The sequence below is a fragment of the Cyanistes caeruleus genome, chromosome 17 (genome assembly GCF_971803275.1).
Source record: "Cyanistes caeruleus chromosome 17, bCyaCae1.hap1.1, whole genome shotgun sequence".
NCBI classification, from domain to species: domain Eukaryota; kingdom Metazoa; phylum Chordata; class Aves; order Passeriformes; family Paridae; genus Cyanistes; species Cyanistes caeruleus.
The window spans coordinates 9,668,772-9,695,603 of NC_141717.1; the positions used below are offsets into that span (position 1 = coordinate 9,668,772).

General features: G+C 39.9%; 3 protein-coding genes across 23 annotated transcripts in view; 2 read left to right on the forward strand and 1 right to left on the reverse strand.

Moving 5' to 3' along the window:
- The first annotated feature begins 1,569 nt into the window (after positions 1-1,569).
- On the forward strand, positions 1,570-19,563 carry METTL9 (methyltransferase 9, His-X-His N1(pi)-histidine). Of its 9 annotated transcripts, XR_015277413.1 has the most exons (8): positions 1,608-1,898; positions 5,412-5,602; positions 7,814-8,023; positions 8,437-8,621; positions 15,843-15,954; positions 16,240-16,461; positions 16,639-17,795; positions 18,831-19,563. XR_015277413.1 is itself a non-coding variant. In XM_086854768.1 (7 exons), exons 1-7 carry the CDS (start codon positions 1,725-1,727, stop codon positions 12,560-12,562), a joined length of 1,017 nt encoding a protein of 338 aa, XP_086710894.1. In that variant the 5' UTR covers positions 1,608-1,724; the 3' UTR covers positions 12,563-12,674. The 9 variants fall into 9 exon arrangements, 6 of the variants coding, with proteins under 6 accessions (XP_086710898.1, XP_086710897.1, XP_086710894.1 ...); XM_086854768.1 differs by lacking the exons at positions 15,843-15,954; positions 16,240-16,461; positions 16,639-17,795; positions 18,831-19,563 and adding exons at positions 10,844-10,954; positions 12,247-12,349; positions 12,520-12,674; XR_015277415.1 differs by lacking the exons at positions 15,843-15,954; positions 18,831-19,563 and having other exon boundaries at positions 1,595-1,898; positions 16,639-17,241.
- Positions 11,878-18,831, reverse strand: IGSF6 (immunoglobulin superfamily member 6). Of its 2 annotated transcripts, XM_023936738.2 has the most exons (6): positions 18,012-18,831; positions 16,063-16,413; positions 15,068-15,174; positions 14,190-14,243; positions 13,516-13,599; positions 11,878-12,321 (listed from the first exon to the last, which is right to left on the reverse strand). In XM_023936738.2, the coding sequence occupies exons 1-6, from the start codon at positions 18,076-18,078 to the stop codon at positions 12,283-12,285; spliced, it is 702 nt and encodes a 233-aa protein (XP_023792506.1). In that variant the 5' UTR covers positions 18,079-18,831; the 3' UTR covers positions 11,878-12,282. The 2 variants fall into 2 exon arrangements, with proteins under 2 accessions (XP_023792506.1, XP_023792507.1); XM_023936739.2 differs by lacking the exon at positions 14,190-14,243.
- Positions 19,564-19,929: 366 nt separating the features above from the next.
- The window catches only part of OTOA (otoancorin), a 38,853-nt gene continuing 31,950 nt past the window's right edge, over positions 19,930-26,832 (forward strand). The window contains exons 1-8 of one of the 12 annotated variants that reach the window (XM_086854748.1): positions 21,714-21,824; positions 23,589-23,629; positions 23,742-23,917; positions 24,345-24,453; positions 24,794-24,822; positions 24,913-24,943; positions 25,037-25,064; positions 25,933-26,020. In XM_086854748.1, the coding sequence (XP_086710874.1) occupies positions 24,375-24,453; positions 24,794-24,822; positions 24,913-24,943; positions 25,037-25,064; positions 25,933-26,020 (255 nt within the window). In that variant the 5' untranslated portion in view covers positions 21,714-21,824; positions 23,589-23,629; positions 23,742-23,917; positions 24,345-24,374. Of the gene's footprint in view, positions 20,200-21,052; positions 22,041-23,588; positions 23,630-23,741; positions 23,918-24,344; positions 24,454-24,778; positions 24,823-24,912; positions 24,944-25,036; positions 25,065-25,932; positions 26,021-26,832 lie in introns of those variants that run through there. The other 11 variants (XM_086854743.1, XM_086854749.1, XM_086854745.1 and 8 more) reach the window with 11 other exon arrangements.

Here is a 26,832-nt window from a genome sequence, read left to right on the forward strand (position 1 = left end):
AAAGACCTCTTTCTGGTAATCCCTTTCTTGCTAATGTTTAAATAATAGAAGGGAAAGTTGTTTTAGCACTGCATTTTATTGGGAAAATTGAGGATTTACATCACAGACTAAACGAAGCCAGCCCTGCCACTGAGCCTACTCCAAAAGCCAGGCTCCTTGGGTCACCACAAAGCAACAAGGGCTGTGTTTTAAACCTTGTGGGTGTATTTGGGACCATTTTGGCTCCAGGGATTCAACTGATTGTAGAAATTTCCCATCAAGACAAAGAAAAATGCTCTCCAAATAGTGGAGCAGAAAAAAAAAGTTCTTGCATTATTTCTGGGAATACTTTCCCAGCACACAAATTGAATGAAAAGGTTACTTACACCACAAATGGTTTGCTGAGATTGTCCAGCAATTGTTACAACTCCACCGGCTTATCTGCAAATGACTATACATCAAAATTATTACCTAAATATGCATGAATAGTGAGTTTTTTATGGCTTGTCAAGAGAAAAATATGCTGAATATACAACTACTGCATCAGAATATTAATGACAAATATAACACTGGGTAGGAATTTTGAAAGATTCCATTAAAACACACCTAGGTTGTACGCTAACAGTGCAAAGACAAAAGCTAGCAAATTTCTTATATGCAATCAATTATCTGTATTTTTTATGTGATAAAACCGAGATATGTTTCCCTGTGAACATGTAAGTAACCCAAAGCAATTTTATTTACTGACTTGTAGTATTGTGAGCAGATGTCTCTTTTAAAAGTAGCAAATTTATCTTTTGTCATTTTGGATTTTGATTATAAAGTTGTTTTATTCCTGGAGGGAGAAAAATAAACTAGTCTGTCTTTACAAATAAGAACAGGCATGGAAAGGAGAGTCTTAATCCCAAACCAAATAAAAATAGACCAAAAAGGCATTCTAGCCCATCTATTGGAGAGAAAAAACAAATAAACAAACAAAACAAAAACAAAGAACCCCCCCCAAAAAAAAACCACAAAAAAATAAAAAACCCCAAAACCAAACCAAACAAACAAAACCAAACCACCAACAACAAAAACCACAAAAAAACAATCTTCAGTGGAAAATTGTCTAAAGCTCCCAAGTCAAAAACTTTCCTCAAGGGAGTTAAAACATCAGTGAAAATGAACCGTACACAAAAATCCTCTGGCAATATTCTGTTGTTACTCTGATTTCCCAAGATAAGCAAGGTTAGATGTGATCAGTGCTTGATCAGAGGAGGTTCCAGGTAAAAGCCAGGATCTCAGTGCCACCCTCACCAGGAGATGAAGGGGCTGGACTCAGCCATCAAATCTGATGAGAAGGAGAGGCCCCGCTCTTTACCAGCAATTGTTCGCCCCACGGCCCTCAGTCCCGCGTGGGGCTGATAGGGCGCCGAGCCCGTGCTCCCGCGCCGCCGAGGCGGCCGCCGCCCTCCCGCCGCTGCCGGCGGTGCCCGGGGCGGGGACGAAGGAGGAGCCCGGCTGAGGGGCCCTGCCCGGCCCCGCTCCGGTTCGAAGGCAGCGCGGCCCCGCCCGGCCGTTCCGAAGGAGAGGGAGGGAGCGGGAGCGCCAGGCCCCGGCGTGTCGCAGCGAAGGCGTCCGGGCGGGCCCCGCTGCCGCGGCGGCGCGTTCCGCCCGGAGCGTGTGCGCGGGCCCCGAGCGGAGCCGCCGCTGCCATGGAGCGGGGGGGCGGCGGCGGCGCGCGGGGCTGATCGCGCCCCTTCCCCATGAGACTGTGGTTGTGCTGGCTGGGCTGCTACACCCTGCTCCTGTGGGTGCTGAGGAGGACGATGTGGGCTGGCCCGGCGCGGTACCTGCGGAGCCCTTTATCCAGGTCCCTCTACGTGAATATGATGGGCAGCCACCGCCAGCCAGCCCCGGGCGCCAGGGAGAACCACCAGGTACAGCCCCGGCGGCGGCCGTGCTGCCCGCCCCTCCCTTCCCTTCCCTCATCGTGCCGGGCTGGGCGGCGGGGGCGGCACAGGGACCCCCGCCCCCGGGGAGCTCCGCCGGGCAGGGCGGGGGGTCCGCCGGGGGGAACGGCGGGAGGAGCGGGAAGCCCGGTGCGGGCTGAGGGGGCACCGGGCCGGGCAGCGCAGACAAAGAGAGGGAACCGCTCTGTCCTGCCGTGAGAAAGTTGCCGTGCGGAGCGCGGAGCGCTGCCGGGGCTGCGGCTCTTGGGGCGCCGCCGGGGGGTCGGGGCGAGCCCGGCGGTGCCGGCGGGGGGCAGCGCCTGTCCCGGAGCGGGGCGGGTCGGGGCCAGAGCTGCTCCCGGCAGAGGTGCACCCCGGGCTCTGAGTGTGCACCCCGGGCTGTGGATGTGCACCCCGGCTTTTTCAATGCACACCCTCCGTGTGTCCGGTGAGCCCTGTGAGAGTGCACCAGTGAAGTTTGCAGGTGGTGGTGACGGGGGTGGGTTTGTAATCACAGAGATGTTTGTAATTAGTACCGGTGCGTGGAGAGGAAAACAAAAAAAAGTGAGAAACTGAGACTCCCACAGAGGCCTTGGAGCAGTAGGAGGTGGCAGGAGACTAAGACTGAGTTGTTGCAATGTGATCCGACTGCGATAAAAGGTTGGTGCTATGTTTGGGCAGTGTGGACACATGGGTCGCTACCTTGTGGAGAAGTTAGGGGCCATGCCCTTGCAATGCAATGGTTATGTTACAGATTTCATTTGGAATGTGTTCAGATCCGCACTATGTTTTGACGAAATGCTGCTGGAAATCTGACAGGAGTTAGAAGAGCTAATAAAGAATTCTTAGTGCAGAAGGAAGCTGGCAGCTTAATCTGGGTTAAATATGCCGAACCAAGCTAACGAAGAAGATGTAGTATAAACACTCAAGGACTGCTGTACAAAGGAAGACCATAATTCTTCCTGCTGATCCATTACTGCAGCCTTCTTAGTGCTCTGGGTGGGTGCTGGCATCCAGAATCTTGATGGGTGGATGTATCCCTGGAATTTAATGCTTGTGGTCTGCTGTTGGGATCATTCAGATCACAGGTAGAAAGAGAAGCAGAATTCAGGTGTACAGGAGGAACTTCCTCCTGGTGAACAAAGAAAATCTGAAAGTCTATTGTGTTATTAAAAGCTGTAGTAGAATGAAAAGTCAGGGGAATGTGTTTTGGAGGTGCCTGTGTCATTCACAGGTAGATGGTCTGCAGTGGATAATCTCCATCTCTATTTTATTTGATCTAGATTTTAAATGTAGGTATTGATTATTTAGTACATTTAGAAAGATTTATGGTTATTGAGTTTGTGGGGTAAGCAAGGGTTGCATGTTCAGACTCCTGGTACTTTGACTTTGCAGTTTTAGTGACTTAACTAGTTTTATGTAAATTATCTAAAAGAGGTTTTTCATTCTTTTACTAATATTAGCAAGAGTTGCAATGTTTATGATTTTTGTTATAACAAAGGTCTTAGCACAACAGTCTGAAAATATATAGGAGATTGACACTGCCATGTAACTAGTGGCCTTTCATATGTTGTGTACATGGAGGAAAATAAAAGCAGTTTCTGTTCCGAGGAAGTAGTTTTGGAATTAAGCTGTTTTTCACAATTTTTTTTTTTTAATTGAAATTTAGATTGGGGTTTTTTTGGTTGGTGTTTGTTTGTTTGGTTTTTTTTTCTCTTATAATGTGTTAGAATCTCTGCTATTCACCAGTGTTATATGGGTAGTTGTCAATAACCTTATAGGCAAGATTAACCATGAGAGATCATAGAATCATTGAATCATTAAGGCTGAAAAAGAGCTGCAAGATCAAGTCCAACCTTGGACCAAATACCACCATACCCACTAAACCATACTGAGAATAATAAGTTGGAGATCTGTCAACAACACCTGATTTTTGGAAACAAGCTTCTGTTAGTTGTCACCATCATCCTTCTGTCAGTAGTTACATCAATATCTAGAAGTTTTAAAGACAAGAATTGTAGAACTGTTATTTTTCAGTGGTACTGCAGGTGAAAGTTCAGTGCAGAACCCCAAGGTGTGTGAGCTCAGGTGTAGTCATGCTGCTTATGGAACAAAGCCTCTGTTTCCCAAGGCTTTGAAAATGTTTTCTACTGGATTGAAACTGGCGAGACATTGCAAAAGGCAAATCATCTGAACCACTCCAAACCTGTTCAGTGGAGTGAGGCACAGCCTTGTGGGTGAACCTGACACATCCCAGCCTGCTCCTCAGCTCCTTGGGTTCATTTGCTTCTGTCACGCTCTTGGAATTGGCTTCTGAATGAATGGACAAGGTACACAAGCTGCTGCTTTAGTGGTTTTTCAGGATCCACTAAGGATTCCTTTTGGAATCATGGTCTATGCTGATTTATTTAACAAGGGCTGAGCTGCAGTGAGAAGAGACCTAAACTGGTGAATCAGCAGTCTTGGGGATCCCTGTGCCAGGCTCAGAATCTGTGTTTCAGAAGAAAGGATCGCTCACTTGTTCTACCCACAAGTGTATTTGAAAGTACAGTCTATAGCCTGATTCTTCCAGAAATGCACCCATTGTGCAGGTGGTTTTCAAACCTAAGCAGGCACATTTGCTGCTCAACTGAAGGGTCTTCCCTTGCTGCTTTGGGTCAGTGTTTGATGCTCTTGAATCTGGCATAAGGGCCCTGGTGCACTGTGTGCTCCCCTCTGCTTGCTGGCGCTGCTGCTGGGAAGCTGCACACACTGTAGTGAGAGTCCTGTCCATTCCAGTGATGACTGAAAGTTCCACTGTGCTGAATGCTGTGTAAACCTGCCTTGAGTTCCTCTCCCAACAGGAAAAACAAATGTGATGGCATCAGGATCTGAGCACAAGTGTGTTAAATCTTTGGGGAGTTACCCCAGCTGACAGTTTCTATCCTTCTGCAAGGTTCTGCTAAAACTTCACATCTCACTTCAGGATACTTAAAGCTCCCCATCTGCACAATGAGCACATGCAGTCAGATTAAGGAACATTATTGCAAGATTTAAGGGGGAGATAAGAGGGTGTTGGCTGTAGAGAGTTCTTAATGGTAGAAAACAGACACAATGGCATTTTATGAGAAGGGACTGACACTAACTCTGTATAAGTGTAGGAGAGTGAAAAATAACTGATATTCTTCATTAGAAAGAAATTTACATTTTTTAAATATAATTTTTGCATAGAGGACTTATGTTGGCTTTCTAGGGAATTAACCTTACAAATATCTTCCAAGTACAGGGTAATAATTAAGACAAAAAATAAAAGCATTATTTCTTAGCAAGTAATCAGTTCTCATTTTGGTACAATTCTAATTAATTTGGTTAATTTAACCCTGAAGTTTGTTGGAAGGACTGTAGGAAAAGCTAAATTTTCATATTTATGGAAATTGGTCGTAAATTTATATCTATTAATTTTGACTACTTCTGGGTTTACATTGCTGAACTTTTTAAATGATCCTTTATCTCTTTCTCTAGTGGTATGTCTGCAACACTGAACAGTTGTCTGAATCCCTTCAACCTATTTTTGTCCAGAGTTACCTTGACCAAGGAACACAGATCTTCTTAAACAACAGCATTGAGAAGTCAGGCTGGCTGTTTATCCAGCTCTATCACTCTTTTGTGTCCTCTATTTTTAGCCTTTTTATGTCTAGAACATCTATCAATGGGTAAGTGAAAAGTCAATCTTGGGTAAGCTAAATACAGTTTGTATTTAGAGTTTTCAAGTGTTCAGCACTACCCCTTGATCTGCCAGCTTTTCAAAATGTGTAATTTCCCTTTGCTGCTCTGTCAGATGTGAAATGCCCTCCTGTGTTCATCATGCCCAGCCCTCTTAACTGGTGAACACCATTTCCACTATGGAGGGACAGAGGAGGTAATTGCAATTAATAAAAGACAGTCAGAGGATTCTAATTGAATTTTATAACAGTTATTTGTATTAATTTTCTTCTAAGAGAGTGTCTCTTTGTGTCTCTTCCCTCAGCTTTCTTTCCCTGTCCCACCTTGCCCTTTCCCTACTGCCACATTTTTATCAGTTACTGTTGTGATTGTTTGGGTTGGTGGCTGTATCCAGACAGTTCTGTATTGTACCTAAAACTCTTCCGAGTGTTTGCCTGCCCTTGGCAAATTCTGACACATTTCTAAACAGTGCAAAGCTGGCCAAGTGTTGTGTCTGGCAACACTAATATGGAATTTTGTCCTTTCTCTTATTCTGTAAAACGATTCCACCTCAATTTGTGTGTAAACTGCACTGGAACAGATAACTTCTTATGGAGTATGTTTGACTGATGAACCATCAGCAAAGCAGGAAAACATAAGTTGATAAAACAGCATTCTTCTTATCTTATTCTAGGAGAGTTTGGCTGTTCATGGGTGCTTTAGTATTTTTTTCAAACAAGGAAGTGCTTTTTTTTGCTCACCTTACCCAATGTGGACACTTTTAACAGCTTTTCAGCTTTGACCTTATGAAAAATGCATTTTGTTACATTTAGCCAATTTCTCCAGTATCCCCACCTCTGCAGCTGCTATGTACTTCTCCCACAGTCTGATACAAGATAGGAGCTGTCTACTGGGGCTAGAAAAATAGTCCTTTTCCTTATTTTCTACCCAGATGACTTTATGAGCTTCCCTGTGGTGTTCTTAGTTATGTGTAGCTTTATATAAAGGTTCCTTTGGTCTCTTCTTCCTTTCTCTTCCATTTTTTTTCAAAGGCTCTTCAGGGCTTTGAATAACACCTCATAATACTGTTAGGAATAATAGCTATGAGCCAATTATACAATGTGGACTGACACATGTCTGCTGCAAGGGGGCTCTACTTAAATTGGATGTAGTCTGTTTATTTTTATACATTTGATATCCTGCTTAGTTCCTTCTCTATGACTTTCTATGCTCTGTCCTTTTTGATTCTTTGGGTTTTAGTAGTCAGTCTTTCCTAGGTCAGCTCCTTTTCACATTTTTTATTCTTTGAGTCTTTTTATCTCTGTTTACCTTTTTTCCTGTTTTGTTTTTTTTCCTGTTCATTGTCTTTAAGTTTAACATGCTATCAACAGGAGTTTAAAGAATAGTATTTATCTACCTGCAGTCTGTTACTGACCAGTTCTTCTTCCTCTGCCTGTTCTTCTGTTTCATCATTGAATTATTCTATGACAGCTGAAACGTGTCACTGTGTAGTTTTCAAACAGTTATGGGTGGGTATGGCATTGACTTGATCCATAAGGAATCCAACTGTCACCTCTACCCAATTCCTTAATGAGTTGTCTATTTTCTATTCCACAGCTTTTCATGTTGAATGCAGGATCAGCAGATAGCAGCAAAAGCCATTGTAACACAGAACTAAAAAAAATCTCTTTTGCCCCTCCAGCAGCGTTACCCCCATGCTTTCTTTAAATCTGTTCCCTGTCTTCCCTCCTCGTTCCACATCCTATTCCTCATTCATTGTGCATACTTCTGTGTCTGCAACCATTTTATTTCCTCTGTTATTTCATCTTGGTTTTTTTTTTTTTTAAGGTAGGTGGAAGAGATTCAAATCTGCAGATGTGACAAATAAGGTTCAGTCTTTATCTTTCCTACTCTTTCTCTTCCACTTTTTTTTTTTTTTTTATTTTTTTAATGCAGTCATTTTCTTCAGCTGCACCTCATGAGCTCTCCCTTACCCAATCAAATTCCTTCTGGAGTCTTAACCACTGTAACTGCATGTGGCTCTATGTTTGATCTCTTACCAAGTGCAAGGCAAGTTGAGCTGGATTTAAAATTTATCTGAGCAGTGACCTTGTCTACTATTATATGCAACTGGTTCCTGCCAAAACACGTTCTAAATTTCTTCACTGCCTGTCCTGTTCAAGTTTGTACAAAATTGGTCATTTCTTGTTTTTACATTTTAGGCTGCTGGGAAGGGGCTCAATGTTTGTGTTTTCCCCAGAACAATTTCAAAGACTGCTTAAAATAAATCCTGAATGGAAATCCCACAGACTTCTCGATTTAGGGGCTGGAGATGGAGAAGTCACTAAAGTTATGAGTCCTCACTTTGAAGAAATCTATGCCACTGAATTGTCTGAAACTATGATATGGCAGCTTCAGAAGAAGAAATACAGGTATTTACTGAATAACTCCTACATCCTTTATATCAGACATTACAGCAAAGTAATGTAGTTTAATGAATGTTCAGTATTTTCAGTCAATTCCTTTATTGTTTGCTTGTACGGAAAAGGTTAGCCTGTACAAAACCAGAAAAACAAACACATGTGATGATTCCTCTTACCAGTGTTGGTTTTTGTCTCCTTTATTACCTGATGTTTATCAAGGTTCATAGGGCTGGACATGTAGCCATGCTGATCATTGATTTAGTTTTCTTTCCAAAAGACCAGAAGGGATTGTGTCTGTCTCTTCTCTAAATGGTTGACCTTACCTGTACTACCAACACATCCACAGGGAATTTTTGTCTTCAGTAGTTCTATCTGAAATCAGCTTGTTTTTATTTAAAAGACTGTATCTCTTTTTTTCACAGGGTGCTTGGTGTAAATGAATGGCAAAACACAGGATTTCAGTACGATGTTATCAGCTGTTTGAATTTGCTGGATCGCTGTGATCAACCACTGACTGTATTAAAAGATATTAGAAGTGTACTGGAGCCAACCAGAGGCAGAGTCATCCTAGCACTGGTTCTGCCATTTCACCCCTATGTAGAAAATGGTAAGTGCACACATTAACAGCTGTTTAGGCAGGTAAACTAGTGTAGGATCTAATGAAATGTTTAATAAATGACATGTTTGTATTTGAGTTTTTACAAATAACTGGTAGAGGACATGTTCAGAAGTATGAAATCATAGGTAAATAGGCCACATGATGTAAGCTGTTTTGTTAACTCCACAGAATACATTGTTGGCACCAACAAAAAGCTCAAATATTGAAGTCACAGATCCTGTTTTGCAAGTTACCACATTTCAGCTATGTTGGAGCAACTTGGGAAAACTGGTCCCTGATTAAGGCCTTTTACCTGGAGGTGACCCGAGCTGTTGCTAGTGACCAGTTGTCTTAACACTGAATACAGCTGTTCAAGTCAAGATGTTTCAAGTGTTCCAAATGAATCCCACCTAAAAATTCATTGGAAGATAACTTTCACTTTCCAGCATGAGGTCTCAAAGTAAAATATAGACCCCTATGAATACAAAGTATCAACCACTATTAATATTGTATTAATTTACACTGTACTAGTAAAAGGAATAAAAAAATAAAATTCAGTGCCAAACTTGGATTTTAAGGAAATATAGGAGAGATTTTTAGATTAATCCATCTTTATGACTAAACTTCTAAAGAGACTAGAAACATTTTTACATGCCTGTGATTGTGGATTCAGGTTAAAGCACCCTGAAGGTGGTTTGAATTCCAGGAGGCTGATGTTCATCAGTCATTGTTCTGGTTCTCCTTGAGTGTTAAGACTTGTCTGTAGAAAGGCCCAGAAAATGCAGAGCTAATCATGTTCTGGCAATCACAAATGCATCAAATGTATGAATCTGGTTTTCTCTTTTTACATGGTGGTATTTTGATGGGAGAAAGGAAAAAAATAAGTATAAGAAATAATGCCATTAGATGAAGAATTACTTAAAATACAGTATTTGAGCTTGTAATTTTGTAATTATTTTGAAAAGTAATGCCTTAAATTAGATTTGGTGTTTGACTTGGGCATCTGTTAAGTATTGCAAACATATTTGGTTACAACTTATTGTTCCTATAATGTGGAACAATATGGCTTCCCCTTGTAGAAATCCTTTAAAATTCCAAATATTAGCAGTGTCTTTCTAGTCTTTCACTGGCATACTAGAACGAAAAAATGAGAAATGCTTTTTTTGTGTTTCTTAAAAATTCTGTGCCATTGTGTTTGGCAATCACTATTGCCCTCACATCTCCTTTCCTGCATTTTTTTTGGGTAGTCCGTAATAGACCATGTACAACTCCCTGGCTTAACAGGGGGGATAAGTTAAAGAACAAACTATTCTAAGCCTGCTTATATCCTTCATCATTAATCTCCTACCATATGCTGGGAGGAGAATAGAGAATTAAATTTATAAATCCCAGGAGACAATAAACCTGTTCTGTGATGAACAGTCATTCCTACTTGCTGGAAGTTGAAATGCGATTGTAAGATGATTGTAAACCAATGTCATAATTTTATTTGTGATGGTGACTTGGCAGATGAATCACTTTGCTGAAGGCAGGTTTGCTCCCTTAAAATGTTTGAAACTTAAAAACATGCTCAGTTTGTCTGTTTGCCACTATTATGGATGTGGACCTATATAAACTGTTAACAGTGCAAGTTAGCACACACAAAATTTACATATTTCCCTCTAAAGATCACTTAAACTGTGGGCTAAAAAACCAGACAATTAACTGCCAGAATGTCTTCATGATGCAAAAAACATTTTAGAATTTCTTTATTTTCATTCAGCTGTTCTACATGATGATGCGTTTTAAAAATAGATATGTACATATGTTTTATATATAACAAAATTATACTTGGTACATTCAAAGAGAAGAGCATTCCACAGCTCAAGTAACTTCTTGTAGCAGCTCATTAAAACCAGCTTGGACCCATGTTGTGAAACTTTTTAATTTTGTAGAGGGAGAACAAATGGAATAGTGTTGGGGCAGGTAAGGTGTTTGATCCAGTGATACATCCATAGATAGAAATAGAGAAATTATTTTAATTAAAATGAGCTGTTTGGGTGATTACATGCAGTATAATGGGATGGTAATGGTGGAAGCTGTCTATGTGAATAACATAAAACCTGCTCTAAGAGAACAAAGCAAGGTGGAGGAGGAATTAAAATACAGACCTGTACTCACTGTTTGTGGAATGACAGTGACACCTAGAGTCCAGAGGAGCTCAATCATAAATTCTCTCTGGGGCTTTTCAGTTTTATTTCAACATGCAGAACATCCAGGAATGCAGTTACTGCAGGTGTCTAAATTTGGCAAGAGAGCCCAATACCTGAATCATCAGGTATTAGACCAGTCACTGAGAACAGGTATTACCACAACTTTGTTTTTAATAGGTGTCTCATAGAGTCATATAAGAATCCTTTGTATTTCCTAATACAGACAGAAAAAGTCATTCTTGGATAATACATGACTAGACTGGTGTAAGTTTCTCTGAAATAAAAATGTCATGCCATATTTCAGAGTACTAGTGAATACTGGGAGCCTGAGAGTGTGAAATTTCCTTGTTGAACATGTTAACATCCTTGTAATGGATTGACAGGGATAAGAAGGCAAAGGTGTTTATTCTGTCCTCCTAAAATACTATTGAGCTGGAAACACAGTAGTGTGTAGGATGGATCCTTGCTTTGTCTCTGTTGTCAGTTCTCATCTTGCAGAAGTGAGAAATGCCACTTCATTTTTTAAACAAAGCCTTGCTTTATTAAAATTGTGATAAAAGGTGCAGCTGTTCTTAGCTGTTCCCTTTAGAAGGAAAAATGCCTGATACCAGCAGATACCTTGGAAAAGTGCTGATTTTGCAGATTGGCTAGATAGTAACTGCTGAAAAACGTGCTTTAAAAGAAAAAGTATACTGCCTTGTACTGCATAGTGTAGTTCTTTTTTGTGCTTGTGTCCATGTTGAATAGGCTTGTAAAAGCAAAACATGGTGCTCCAGGTATTCCTGATTTGGGATGGTGGGACTAGGAGATGGGGTTGTCAGCCTAGCAGGTGAATTTAGTATTGGAGAAGCAATGTTTTCACAATGACAGTTACTTTCCTAAATAGGTTTGGAAGATGCCCTCATCCCAAATGAGCTTTGCCAGGATAATGCATGTGTTTATATTGTCAGTTTTTTCTGTTTGCCTGTCTAATACACAGGTTTTGCTCTGTTTAAATTGTTCCAAGGTTTATTTACTGTTGGTCTGTAAATGTTACATCAATAACTATTCCATTAACATGAGCAAATCCAAAATTTCACCCATGAAAAAAGTTTATTTTATGTTGCTATCAATTATCAAACAACTTTCACAATTGCTCAGTTCATGTAAAAGGAATACATAAAAGTTTATGTAAAGAGAAAAAAAAAAGACAGAATTAAATCTAAACTAAAAAAGGAAACTTTTATGAAGCATCAGCAGTTATCTTACAAAGATGAAGTCTTTTCCCAGAGTTCTTGGAAATTGAATATGTAACACAGATGTAAGGTACAATGCACTTGGTTCTGGTGATCTGTTTGGAAAATACTCCCAAAGAACACTGCCCTGCAATGTTGTCTCCTCTCTCTTTGAAGCAAAGGAAGTCTGAAGAAGCTTAACTTCCTCACCTACTCCTTTGCTTACAGGAGAACTGTTGAACAAATCTGAAGTCCTGCACATGCTCATCTGTTTTGGTAAACAGTGTCATCTTCCAAATCATCCTAGGGAAAGAAGTGTTTCATTACTGAGGTGATTTTTTTTTTTTAAAGAAAGGCAGAATTTATTTTTTGAGGCAAACTCCATCCCTTTTGTGTTTCAGTAAAATCCTTTCTCCCCTCTTATCCAGTTGGTTTTGTCCATGTGTTATCTACAGGCTTCAGAACATGTTTCTTATCCTGTTGGCTTTTTCTAATCTCCAGGGAGCAAAGCGCAGGAAAACATAGCCCATATTTTCATATCTGATGGCCAAACCAAGGACCAGGTCATGTCAGCAGGGACTTGAAAGCTTTAAAGTGGTAATTACAGAAGAAAATTATTGGAGCTGTATGGAAATAAATGAAGTAAAATGTTTATAGAAGTGCTTGACTTCATTCTGTGTGTCATTTGGTTCCACTTGGCATCTCTGAATGATCTCTGTGCTCAGAATAGGAAAGAATTAACATTGTTTCTCAAGAGAAGTAAGATTTCAGAAGCAAGATTTTGAAGTGATTTTCTTCACTTGCAAATATATGTGATTTCTGATATATTTCACTTGCAAATATGTGTGATTGTGTGGTCTGGATTTGTGTTTTGGTTGGGTTTTTTTTTAATGTGCTTTTGTTGGGTTTGTTTGTTTGTTTTTTAAATAATTTACATGGCACATGTAAAATTATTGTCATATAAGACTTAATGACATAAATTAGGAATGATGAAATAAGTTGGGTGGCTTTACCCAGTGATGTTGAATATTTAGTTTAGGCTCTGTGTGCTGGAGGAAGGGAAATACCTTTAAATATATTACAGAACTTTTATAATAGTTTCATTATGTTTCTGTCCTCTACTCCGGGTTAATGTAGCAAGAGGAACTGAAAAAGCAGTACTTTTCAAACATAACCTCTTAATAGCTCCAGGAATTTTACCAAACAATACAGAACCAGACCTCTTCTTGGCAAAATACAAATTTATGGCAGTTTTAATTTTAAATGTATATACATATATTTAAAAAGGTGTGTGTGTGTGTACACACATGCATAAATATATATATATATATATGTAATTCTATGCATCTGGCCATTTAGAATGCTTTATAATGTCTTTGACTGTTACTCAGAATATTTTTTTTACATTTCTAGCAACTTTAAAGGAAATAGGTACAATAAACTCCTAAAATCTTTTGGTTTCTCTTTTTCCCCACAAATTTAGGAATGGATACTCACAGGCTGTTGGTAGTGTTGAACATATCTCTGCTTTTGAAGTTCTTGAGCAATTGCTTGGAAAACTTTTCGGCTGCTACTTATTTTCTGAAAATTATTTAAAACACTTTGGTTCAGTGCAACATTTTAAGTTGGAAGGAAACATCTTTTTCTACCTTTCCTAATTTAGATTTTATATCTGGGTATGTCTTCGGGAATTTACTAAGTAGTATTTTAAAAATACGTGGTTTGGTGAGCAGAAGGGTTTTAAATTACTGTTGTTATTATTATTGCATTACTTAACATATGCACCTTTAACAGATCTTTAAATGCATGGCTTCTGATTTTTATACAAGGATATGTAGTGGTGGAGGTTGTTAATTAATAGCAAAACCTGTTATTGTAAGAAGTTTGAACAAAATTTACTTTAAACATAAAGGAATCAGTGTGTTAGAGATAGCCTTTACAGAGATTAACTTTACCATGCATCCAATGTGTTAAATTACCTGATTTGTTAAAATTAGTTAAATATAAATTGATAAGTAGTTTTGTACAAATCTAAAGTAAAGCCTTAGCAGCTCAGCATGTCTCCTTAATGGAGTCATCAATTAATCACAAAATTGATGCTAAATATGCTTTAAAAAGACAAGAAGAAGCAGCTCTGAATTACAGACAAAGCAAGTAACATGGTAACATACAGAGTTCTCTGTTGTTTGGTCTTTCCCACTTTTCTTTAGCAACTTTGGCTTTAACTGGAGGGAGAGGAAATAAATGAAAAAGCAATTAAAATATAAGATGAGAAGTTAGAGTAGTTAAAATTGTTGCCCTTTTGCAGTGTCAGTTTGTAGGTAAGTGTTTCACTAGATCAGCTCGTACCATTGGAAAAATCAGAGAGGTTTTCACATGTATGAAGCCTTTTTCAGCTTCTGGTAGTAGATACTGCAAGTGTTTTTGCTGTGAACGCAGAAAGGACTGTGAAGTCCTAATTCTCTGGTCAAGGTCTCATTATCATGTAAAGATTCCTTTTGTAGCTCTGTTTGGCTTTATCTAAACAAAAATTTTGTTCTAGATTTAAAAAAAACAGTAATCACCTAACTTTTAACCATGTACATTTTAATGGGTTTGTTTCTGTAAGCATAAAACTTCTTCCAAGTCTCTGATATTTTTAAATTTTACCGAGGTTTCTGTTCTGTATGTGTATGAAGAGAATCAGCAGACAAGCGAAGTCAGGCTGCAGTAGCTTTACTGCAGCTCATAAATACTTCGATGTGAATTTAAATTCTTTTACTTTTACTGGAAGTTTATACTCTAAGGATAATTTTAACTTCAGAATACCTTTTATTTTAGACACTTTACTGAAAAATGAAAATGTGCTTGCTGTTGAGAGTCCAGGTATGTGCCACACAGGAGTTCACAGAAGTGTATGTGCAGTAGAAGGACTTCAACCAACCTCCTCTTTAAAATTTAACCATAATAGTTATGAAATCTGGAAATGTTTTTTTATTCTCCATATGGAATTGTTAAAACTGCATCCATTTAAAAATTAACAAAACCAGAAGAATCACTTTGAGCCTACCTTGTAGACCGCAAAGGAAGTGAGCACAGCAGAGCTGTACAGGAACAGTAAGGACGAGATGATGATCATGGAGATGAGTTTTCCATTGCTCTGCTGCTTCTCTGATCCTTTATTAAAAATGAGTGTTAGAATAAAGGGCAGTTCTGATTCACATAATTTTTTAAGACTCTGCATTCCAGCTCCCTTTCTCTGAGGAATGAAAAGGCCATATACCATCAAAATTCTTCTGATTAATTTCAGTCTAAATTCCTTAGTGGTATGATTTTCCTTTTCTTCCTGTGTTTGCAAGGGCAATGGAGACCTGCTAGTTTGATTACAAACTTTTCCTTAGGGATAGAGAGAGAATGGAATCCAGTTTTCTGCTCCTGTAAAGGTATATCTGAATAAAGCTCATAGACTATTGTTCAGAAATGGAATTAGAGGAAGGAAGGAATATAAAGAAAGTAATAATCCAGCTGAGTGTTTCTGGGTTATTTTTCCTTTTCTGATTTAGTATGTAAAACTGAAATGTAATTACTGAAGTTTCATCACTTTCCTAACTCGAAGGCAAGTGATACAAAGGTTTGGAACATATTTCTCAGGCTGGCAGAAGTGAATCCCCAGGTCTGGGGCTCTGCACTCTCTTGCACATACTTCTACTAAATGTTGGTTTCTCTACTTCTCATTTTTTTGTTGATACTTCCTTTTTGACAGCCACAAAAGTCTTCATGTAAGAGGATGTAGAGTGTGGTTAGACAGCACAAGTGCAAAATTTCTTTCTTTTGTATAATTCTAGAGTCATCATCATATGACAGACCAGCCTAATTAGCAAGGATTGAGATGCTTATTTGTGGAATCCCTCTGGTTTTACTAATAAGATCTTAATATAGCCGTACTACTCCTAAAAGGTTTGTCGGTATTTCCATCTTAAATGTCATTCTTGAAAGTATAGAGTATTTAGAAAAGATAATTTATTTCTTCCAAGATGCTTCATTAAGAAGGAATGAACAACTGACCTGTTACTGTTAGTACTGTTCCATCTCCTGCTTGTTTAGAAAGGGATGAATCTGAGTCTGAGAATGCTATTCCACAGATATAAACAGCGCTGTCATCTACAGTCAGATCTTTTATCTCAAGTAAGATGTTATTTGCTGATGAATGTACTTTATACTTCTGATGATCTGTGCATCCAGGAGTACACAAATCTTGATGTGAATTAGTTAAAAAGCGAAACCACAGAACTTCAGGTGGAGACGAGGGACACCCAGAAGCAGAGAAGGTGCATGTTAGGGACACATTGTTCATGGAGGAGTCAGCTTGCTGAAACCTGGGCTGTGTTACAGTGACTCGGCAGTGACCTGCAACACCTGTTGGGAAGGAACAATTGGTGATGTGAGGGACAGCTAAAAAGCCAGGTACAGTCTAAAAAGAAAAAAAAAAACAACTACTTTTGGTTCATTCAAGGAAAGGTGGGAGGAAAGGAAGAAATCAACTGTGTTTGAAACTTGAAATAATTAAGGTTATTTTCAGTGAATTTTTTAGATAGTTCCTACAGCTTGCACATGTGCTCATTTAACACTTTTTATCTACAGGGAAATGTGGTTGCGTTTCTATTTTTTGACAAAATAGAGAAGATTGATAGATCTGAAGCAATGTGAATGTTCCCTTTGGCACTGGAGAAGACCAGAAGAATATGCTGTGCAGCTCCTAGCCCGAGATTTAGCCCTGCATGTTTTGGGGGTAGTGGCCAGTGGGGGTGGGCATTTTGTGACATAAGTGCAGTTGCTCAGTGGAGCAGTTCTGCAGGGCTTTCTCTCTCCTCCACTGTTCCTGGTCTAAGTCAAGCCAGACAAGCTCAAGGCAGGCAGTGGAAATGTCATAAATCAAAACATTTATGATTTAGCCAACTTCATAACATTGATTAGAATTCACAATAGTTCCTAGATGTTCTTCCACTTTATCACATATATTGATTCTGGGTTTCTAAGAATAATAGTGCTTGTTAGTTCTGACATTTAAAAATGTGTGCAGAGAAAACAGGAAGGTTAATCAGAGAAGAGCATTCTAATTAAGAAGCTAAAATGTGTGGTTTAATATGACTAGTCTGGAAGATTTGTTTAAAGTCCTTGTTGAAATCTGTGTGAATTCTGTTTTAGTATATTTAATTTTATTCAAATAAATAGTTATTTAAACTATGGCATTGAGGTTATTGCAGTAAAGAGAGAGTAAAGGTAGTATCTAAACAACATACTTTTCTGCTTGCCAAAAAATAACAAACTAGAAGATAAATAAACTGAAATCTCTTAGTGTACTGCTGATACACAATTTGTAAACCTGACTATGGTGAACAATTATGTCACAAATTAGCATTGTCCCTTCACCACTTTTCTCACTAAATCAAATCAGATTCAGTGCCTGTGATTTTTAACAGAATAAAGTGAAACTGATTCTGTGTCAGGTCCACAGCAGCTACAGCAATCTGAAGATTTTAAGTTGTGGATGTACTTGCACCCTGTGTGGTGAAAGGCAGTAGCTTGTGCTTCTGCAGCTGATCCCCTTCTCTTTTCCACCTTATCCACAGGCTCTGGTGTCCTCGCAGAGCAGAACTCCACGGCCTCAGGTCACATAGGTGCTGCCTGCTGAACTTCCCAAGCCCTCTTCCCAAACAAACACAGTTACTCTGAAACCAGGCTGCTGCTGGAGTGTTCCCAGTAGGGTAGTGCAGCAGGATTTGACCCAGAAATCACAGGTTACAGCAGTGTTTCAGACTTTTGGAAGAAAAAAGCATTTGCTAGTAGTTGTGTACTTTAGAAGTTAAAAGACAATAGCGGAAATTAACTTGATTTTTAGCAAAACTTTTCATTGCTTTTATTTTGTAGCTGTGTTGCAAATCATAGCCACAAAATTCTCAGTCTTGTTTAACTGCTGTTAAATAAAAAAATGTAAGAAATTTTTTAAGTCTTACCAGCACCATACAGGATCCAGTCAAATACCAGCATTAGCACATTTTTTAATTTGTTGAAAGATGCCATTTCTTGTATCTCTGTGGAAGAGAATCTTCTTAAAGGAAGAGGAACTTGGGAAATGTTTGGATTTGAGGAACTGTCGTAATCACAAGATGTAGAACTTCCTGTTTAGAAGGGTGTTTACTCCTGCGTTTAGCAAACTGGTTAAAGGTACAGACCAAACCAGAAAGCTTTTGTTTGTTGTGGATGACATTATTTGGAAAATGAGTGAAGAACTTTAAATTTTGGACTCCTGAGAGTTGTACCTGTAGTCCTTCAGATTATTTTATTGGATATAACAAATAACAAGACATTTTCCAGCATGTTATTTAATCAGCTTCTTAATTTTATATGACTCTAAGCAGCCATTAGCAGATCAGCTGGTAGGTGGCCACTGAAGGCACAAAGTAGCCATTCATTGTAGTGGTGATCTGATGGTGAAAGCTTCACAGCAAACCATAATTTTCAGCTTGCTGACTCTGATTACTGCAGTTACCTCTGTGCCTGTCTGCTGGACACCAGCCTCACTAATGGCAGTTACCTTTTAGCCAGTCCTGGCACTTCTAGTTAAGAATGTAACAAAAGATAACCTTAAAGAAGCTGCTTTTGAAGAGCAGGGATAAACTTGAACTGATCTTGCAACAGGTCTAAAAGTGGTGTGGCAACCTCCTGTGCAGAGTGGAATGAACATAATGAGTGTAATTATGCTTTCTGTAAGAAAATGCAGCACACAAAGTTTTCTTTATAACTGAAACAAAGCTGTTCTGTTTTCTCAGTAGGTGGCAAGTGGGAAAAGCCCTCAGAAGTTTTGGAAATCAAAGGGCACACTTGGGAAGAACAGGTGAACAGCCTGCCAGAAGTTTTCAGTAAAGCTGGTTTTGCCATCGAGGCTTTCACCAGACTGCCCTACCTCTGTGAAGGTGACATGTACAATGACTACTACGTGCTGGATGATGCTGTCTTCGTCCTCAAGCCCGTGTAAGCCTGTGTGAAGTAAAGCTCCACAATCTAACCCAAGAAGCAGCCTCTGAAAGAGGGTTTTGATTTATGGTTACTTAAAGGGAGGGAATTTTGGGATTGCCATGCTAAATAAATATCATGTAAGAAATTTAAAGGCCAAAATACTAATGTATTTCTTTGTAGTGTGATTAGCAGGGGGGGAGGAAAAAAATGTTGTTTTTTAAATGGACTCCTCGCTGAGTGTTTCTTTTTTACCAGCTCTTAAACCAACATTGCATTCTGCAATCCAGCAGCAATGGGGGATATTTTTTTATACTTACCTGCAACAGAGATCATATCCAAAGAAAAGCAATAGTCTTTATAATGGTGAAACTAATACAGTGTGAACTGTTGTGAAAGAAATCAAGCAAAATCTGGCAATAAAGTTACCTATTCAGTTCAAGCCTTGTTGAATAAAACTGTTGAAATGGATTATCTTCCATGCTAAGTTACTTTTTCTCTTACTGTCATTCTTCACGTTTTTAATCATGCTAATAAACTTTTTTGAGATGACTTTTGCATTAACTTTTGTGTTCATTTTGTAACCATAGCCATGCTTGTCTGCAGTAACTGCTTTTGTGTTGAGAATCAAGCTTTCAGTAGCAGCACAACCTTGCATTTATTTAAACAGCATTTAATTACTGTTTAATGGGATAACAGTGCACAAAAAATGTATCACTTTTGGTTGGGTTTCCTTCATCTTCTTCCCTGTCAAAGCCTCATAAATCCTCATTGCTTTTGCATTTGCCATTTTCCAGTTAAATGGGTTACAGTAGAACAGTTTACGCACTTTAAACTGATGGCTTTAAAAACAAACTCTCTAAGCAAGTTGTTGCCAAATGTTTTCAGCTTTAAAAAGGTGCAGGTGTTTTCTTGCAAATTTGCTAAGTCAAACTGCCTCTAAGGATCAGGCTGTAGGGGCTTGAGAGTTTAGCTAGCTTGACACATTTTCCTTTCTTCAGAAGCACTAAATAAATGCTATTTATTTTAACATGTTTTTTTTAAAAAACTGTTTAAGTGGATAATTTCTGGCAGTTGGGATATAACTTTCCTTTAGGACAATAAGAGACATCATAAATAGTACCAGCCTGGCAGGTGTATGTCATGCAGTGCTTGGGTTGCAAGTGTGAGAGAGCAGAGAAACCTCAGGTAAGTGAAGTAAGAACTGACTTCTGTTACTTGAAGTCTAAAAAAGTTGTCTGTTGTGGGCCTTTTTGTGGTTTTTATAATTATTGGTGATTTTATGTCAGGTGGGATGCTTAACATGTCATTTTAGGTTTACCTCAAACTCACTTTGCCTGATGGTTAATGATTTCTCCTGCCAATTTATTAGCTTTTTGTTGTCAGTCATCTTTGTGGAATAGTATTCTGTAATATGGGACAAGGGATTTGACTGCTGAAATTTCAAATTACTTTTCAACAGTAATTTAGACTCTGTTATTCTCATTTCAAGATGTGCTGTTGCATTTTGGCACATAGTGCAATCAGATTTGTCTCTTGGGAAAATGGGCTATGTATGCTCTGGAGTGAATACATTAAAATATCTTCTGCTGCCTTGGCTTTGTACTCATCTAGAAGTGGGAAAATGTTTTTTAATGTGTCATGAATTTAGGTTAAGGTAGCAAATATGTAGTAAGATAAACTTCTTCAAAGGTACTTAAGTGTTTTAATCCCACATGTTAAAAATCACACAAGAGACTTCATTTCTTGTCTCTCATCTTTTAGTCCTGTCACTGAGGATCTCAGTTTGTAATGGCTTTGAGAGGTTTGGGAACAGAAGGTACAATATAAATAATAGGAGGGGTTTTTTTCTTTCTTATGATTTTCTACTTTGTTCATTCTATTTAACCAAGTATCTTTACATTTGAGATGAGGAATTAAAATATGATGAATAATGAAGAAAATCTTTCTACAAAGCCTAAATTCAGGAGGGTCAGGCACCTGGTTAGTCCTGTTAAATAGACAGAATAACCCCTAGGACTGTACCTACACCTGTATTTCTAAAGCCAGAGTTCCTTGGGAGGGAAGGGACTTCTTCCTCCCTACAGGCCCTGAGAGAACATTTGTGTGCAGTCAATGCTGCTCACAGCCCACATGAACTCTGGAGTCCAATAGTTCATTAAATTGCCCCAAATACTCTAAGATGCCATCTAAGGGAGCAAGTGTTGCAATTCTAATGTCCAAATTCATTATAGGCATGGGAATCCTGCCCTGTCCTGCTGTGGGTGACAGCGTCCATGCAAGCTGCACCTCAGTGCTCTCACTAATGTGCAGCGTTTTGCCCTGGAGAGTGACTAAACTGTTCTGTTCTGTCACGGTGGACTGGGTATGTTGCATTTCAGGAAAACGATGCTGTGCAAGCACACGATTTAGCCAGAAACTTTCAAAGCAAAGTTGGAACAGCCTTCATCCCTCAAAACCACAGCCCTCTTTTGCCGCGTGGTGCCCGGTACAGTCAGTTCATATTCTGAGGAACCCAGGGCCACCTGCCCCTCCTTGGGCTGGGGAGATGGAGGAGCAGGGCCGCCCCAGCCCTGTGTTTCCCCTGTACAGCTCGTTGAGCTCTCTTCATCTCGGGACAGAAGTGTCCCCCCCTGTCCTCTGTGGAAGCGCCGAGCCCCCGGCGGAGGAGCCCTTCCCGCCCTCGCTGAGGGCCGGCTGCTGCCGGGCTGGCGCCTGAGGCTGCAGGGCGGTGCTGGGCCTGGCCCAGGGTCCCTGCCCGGAGCCGCCCAGCTCCTGCAGTGCAGGGCAGGAGGCGCACACGGCAGAGGCAGGTAAAGCGCTCCGGGGCTCTCCTCTTCTCCTGTTCGCTCTCCCTTTCCAGCCCGCACCACTTGCGGGTTCCCCCACTGCATGTGGTGCTTCTTCTCAGAACCTGGGTGTGAAGGGGAAGGTGGGCACCAGCAGTGCAAGGGCTTATCAGCGAGAGTTGTGATTGTAAAGTCAGCCTTCTGGTTATCGAGCTTCAGATAAGGCAGCGGCTGCTTGGAGTGAGTGATAAAATGTCTAGGATTTCTGTACGTGGAAGGGTGGCTGTTCTGGGAGTGAGATGAGAAGGCGGTCTGGGAGCTTCTCATAAGCGGGGCGTCCTGCAAGGGTGACTTGTCAGAGACCTCATCACAGCATATGCAAGGAACATGCTCTGGGGAATTGCTGGATGGGATCTGCAGGAGATCCCCACAGCGTGATTGGGACTGTCTGGAAGTTGCTGTGAACTGCAAACCGATCTGTTTCACTCAAGAAATTAACTACTTAATCCCACAGATTGTCTTGCCTAGCAGGGCTGTTTCACAGCAGACCTTTTTGTGCACCTGCTGATTGTCACTTGAGTTAGTCAGGATGAAAAAGCACTTTTCTTAGCATTTAATCTCCTTATATGTTACGTTTGCATGCTTTAATTAAAATACACTCCCTGATCAAAGTGAATGAATTGGAAAAAACAAATCAGGACGGACATTGGAATCATCATTTAACCTATGCTGAGTAATCAAACCTTACTGCAAAATAGTTAGGGCACAGGCAGAAACAAACACAAGTAAGTTCATTGTCTAAGAAACCAGATACATCTGAATGAGAGACATTTACTGTGGTGCTCCCAAAAGAGTAGCTGAAAGGGGTTTCAGTGTGTGTAAGAGCAGGACAGAGGTAATAGCTTCTTAAAGTCTAATGTTTAAATTTTTCATCATCTGTCGGTTGTAGTCACTTCTGTTACAAGACTGTAGTTAAGTATTTGCAATAAACTCAAGGCTGGAGGCTTGTTGAAAGATATTTTCATAAAAGAGTACCTTGGTACTTGAGATTAAACAGTCCAAGAAAGGTGTCATTTATCAAATATTCAGATCTGTAACTCAAGCTGTGACAGAGAACTTTGGGGGGAATAAAGAGAGAGTGAGCACAGAATTCAGCAACAAAAAGAAATGCAGAAATTTAGTGTCTTGCAGATAAACCTTTGAAATGAGGGAAAGGGAGACAAAACCTAACAAAGTCTCTTTATGGTCAGAGACAGTTTGGCCAACGGGACCCTCCGTGGCATTTGGTAAATCAGGGGCTAATCCCAGTGTAAGAAGCTGCAATCTGTGGATCAAGGCATCATCTAATATCTCAGATTAATTAGTTGTTTTACCTATGGGGGTGGTGTCACTCAGGATGAGCAAAGGGCCAAGCTGAGGGTGCAGAGACAGAAAATCCTCTCTGCAGTGTGGATTGAAGCAGCTGATGGCCCTCAGAGCTGTGGAGGGGACATGGCTGCAGAAACTCCTATGTGAGTGAAACCTGCCCAGTCTTTGCTTCCTTTCCACCCTGTTGCATTACTTCTGTGTGCATCCTTGTCCTCCAAAAACTAGACCAAAAGCAACACATTAATTTTGTTTTGGACAACTGTGAGACAATTTTTTCTGGTGGCAATCAGTGACAGCCTAGTGAAAAGCTCTGGGTATACCATTACTGCCCTTCCAGACAATTTATCTTTCAGTGGTCTTTATGCATAGCATGGGGCAGCAGGAATAGCAAGAGCTACCGAAACATCTCCTTCCACACAGTCTGTCCAAGGTGGTGGTGAAACATTGATGGGACACTTCTTGTGAGTACAGACCTCGGCTTTGATCCGTCCAGGTGAAGTGACATGGTCTATTTCCCAAATGTGTGACTTTCCTTCAGAAGAGTGTAAGGATGTTTTCTCCCTTTTTCCCAAGTGTGGCAGCAGGGAAGGGGAGCGCTCCTTCCCCCTCTCTGTCTGGAGCATCCTGCAGGGACATGAGACCAGGTCCAGGCTGTCCCACCCCTGAGTTCAGAGATCTGCAAATGGAGGGTCCCAGACCAAGTCTGCAATGATACTGCAGGCAGCTTAATCAGCTAGGAGAAGCTTAGGGTTTGTTTGAAGCTTCTTTATAATTTCCTTTTTCATTCAATTTATCTTCTTTTTTATCTGATTTTAAAAGGATTTTTTTTTTTTGCCTGTTTTAACAAAACTGCCTTGAAGTCATATTGAGGTGCAGTGTAACTTGGTAAATAAATGGTGCTACAAGGAAGAAAATTAAATGACCCACTTGCTTTAGGGAGATATAGCTGGAGATACAGGGAGTGCACACATGCTCTTGGTGGACTTGTGTTAGCATAAATTGTATCTCTATCCTAGAAAAAGATCTAAATTAAGAATTTGGGAACAAGAAGCTTTGGATTGTTCTGATCTCTATCTGTACTCCATAGCGTAGGCTGTCTGTGATTTATAGCTCTGAAAGTTTGTGGTGAATATTGCCTTTTGACTCTGTTCTTCCTATTTGCCTTTTCAATCCAAGTATCTTTTTATTCTAAAAACACCACAAGAAATGTCCAGACTTTTGAAGATGTGTTTCTTGTTGATATCAATGAATCATGCTGAGATTACATACAGTCAGAACTCTGAAGGTAAGACCAGAACTCCTGTCTGAGGGGTGTATTTTGGGGCATGGAAAAAGCTGTGTGTAATAAATTAGGTGTTGTTTAGTAACTGGGACCATGGTCTCTGCTCTCTTAGCTTCATAGAGCTATGCCAGCAAAGAATTTCACCAAGACTGATTATTATTGAATAGCCTTTTTTTCCCCCACTGCTTTTCTGTAAAGAAATTTAATCAAAGCTGCATTAAATGTTTGCAAATAAATTATATACGTATATATAATCGCTAGATACAATCAATGTATTTTTGTGTAACACAACTGAATGATAAAACATTAAATTAACTTCTAATAACAGGATAATCTTTTACAGATCTGCCTCCATTGTTACACAAAGCTGTGGTTAGTATTTTTATTTGATCTCTCTACTAACATTTTATCTTATAATCTAAAAATAATAATTTATTACATATATTTGTAATTTTTCCTTAGGAGGAAGTAATAGCTGGGAAATATCTGAATGGTAATGTACACAGTTGTTCCCACTTACACTTCTAAAATGAATTAAAACTCAGTATCTCACCATAACTTTTTATGTTCCATTTTTCATGTACAGCCCTCCTAGATATACTTTATTTTCAAAGGTAATGTATTGCTCTCCCCATCTTGATTTTTCAATATTATCTTGCATGTCAGATATGATCTGTTTCATTTCCACAGAAGCCGGAACATTATGGATAGAATGAAATTTGCACATATGATTACTTGGATTTAGGTCTCCTGGGAGGAGTATTTCCTATTAACAGGGAAAAACATGTTTCTTATGAAAAAGGAAAAAAAAAAATATAGAATGAGGCTGAAATATTTGCTACAGTTTTCAGAAGTTTTGATAATTAACTTTGCTCACATGTCCGAATGGCTTCTTAAGGAAATCAGATGCAGTTCCAGCTTTCTGTCCATCTTCTTCTTTCAGTCTCACTCTGTCCCCCATCCTCCAATTCCTGGTGGCTTTTGAATTATTTGCTAATAATTTGCTAATTTTGTCCACATCTGAAAGAGCAGTATAAGCCTCAAACGCCATTCCACTCCTACATATTTTGAGGAAATCGGTGGCTGTGTAAGGAGGACACAGTGAAATTAATGGCTCTGCTGAAGGGAAGGCAGCAGTTACTCCCTGTACTTCCTGCAAGCAGATCACAACAGGCATAATGGGGTGCCAGAAAGCATATGCCTTGGAGATGGTACTAATGGCAATACCTTGGAAAGTTGAGTTTATTGTGGGTAGCTATGGAATTAGATGGAAAAAATTAATTAATTCCATTCCCCATTGAACCATGTATTTTCATTGCGTTAAATAGATCAGCTATTACTCTGGCTAGACAAAAAACAGAATACTTTTGTCATTGTAGTGTTAGTATCACTGTTTCCCTTTTTCTTTTTCACTCTTTTAATCTGCTATTTAAGTTGTTATATTTATTTTATTGTCATTTTTGGTCCTGTTCTCTGTTACAGCTCTAATGTCTGGACAGCAGATCTGCTTACAAAAGTCATTGCATATTTTCATGCCCAGGAAGTTATGTTTACTGTTAGCAGCCTCCAGGTTTGTGACAATTAAGATGCATGAAAATTTTTATTTGAAAAGGAATTAAAAAAACTCAACCTATCTCTGTAGCCAAAGCTAGGTGGTCAATGATAGAGGTAATTAACACATCTACAGTGTAGCAGTGAAATAGGAATGGGTTGTCTTTTCCCCCGAAGATTGCTGGAGTATGCAAGGCAGAAATAACAGTAACAATCTTTTTTGCTTTTCCTCTGATGGAAAGCAAGAATTAGGATTTTTTGTGCTCATTGTTTCTGAGTTGAGTGTATGTAAATACTGTTTCCCCAAAAAATGACGGGTTTCTCTCAGATTTTGACTGGCTGTAGTTCACACTGCTCCTTATGGAATGAGAGGCTCCAGAGCGTCCTACAAAATTCCTCCACCTTTTAAAGCTCCTCTCAGTGCTGTTTTTGTAAATTATCGATGTGGAGTTGTTGCAGGAAGGAGTTGTTCCTCCTGCTGCTGAGGATTAGTGATGAGCTGCTTTGAGTGGAGCTGTACCCAGCTAATCAAACCTGAGCCCCTCCCTCGTCCCTACACTCACTGAAACAGGGAAGTGTCAACTGTGCCATCCCTGAGCCTCAGGCATTCCCAGAAGCTGCACAGTACTTGAGCCCTGTTCCGAGCTTCGTGTCGCTGTTACAGCTCATGCTCACCTACATTTTCCTGCCACTGCCCCTTCCCTTTGTCACGTTTATTGGTAGCCTGAGGCTCTCGGCAGGCTGAACCCCGAGGCATAAAGGAACTGTGTTAATACTTGGTGGTGGCAATGCAAGTTAAGCAAAGGGAGCAAAGAACAATTGCAACTCAAA

Bases quoted from the DNA above. Each gene is read 5' to 3' on its own strand.
- METTL9 (XM_086854768.1), top strand. From the start codon at position 1,725: ATGAGACTGTGGTTGTGCTGGCTGGGCTGCTACACCCTGCTCCTGTGG. The intron at 8,024-8,436 runs GTATTTACTGAA...TTTTTTTCACAG, and splicing joins CTTCAGAAGAAGAAATACAG to GGTGCTTGGTGTAAATGAAT. The intron at 10,955-12,246 runs GTATTACCACAA...CTTTGCTTACAG, and splicing joins AGACCAGTCACTGAGAACAG to GAGAACTGTTGAACAAATCT.
- IGSF6 (XM_023936738.2), bottom strand. From the start codon at position 18,078: ATGGCATCTTTCAACAAATTAAAAAATGTGCTAATGCTGGTATTTGAC. The intron at 15,175-16,062 runs GTCAGTTGTTCA...TTTTTAATAAAG, and splicing joins AACAGTACTAACAGTAACAG to GATCAGAGAAGCAGCAGAGC. The intron at 14,244-15,067 runs GTAGGCTCAAAG...CTCTCCCTCCAG, and splicing joins CTTCCTTTGCGGTCTACAAG to TTAAAGCCAAAGTTGCTAAA.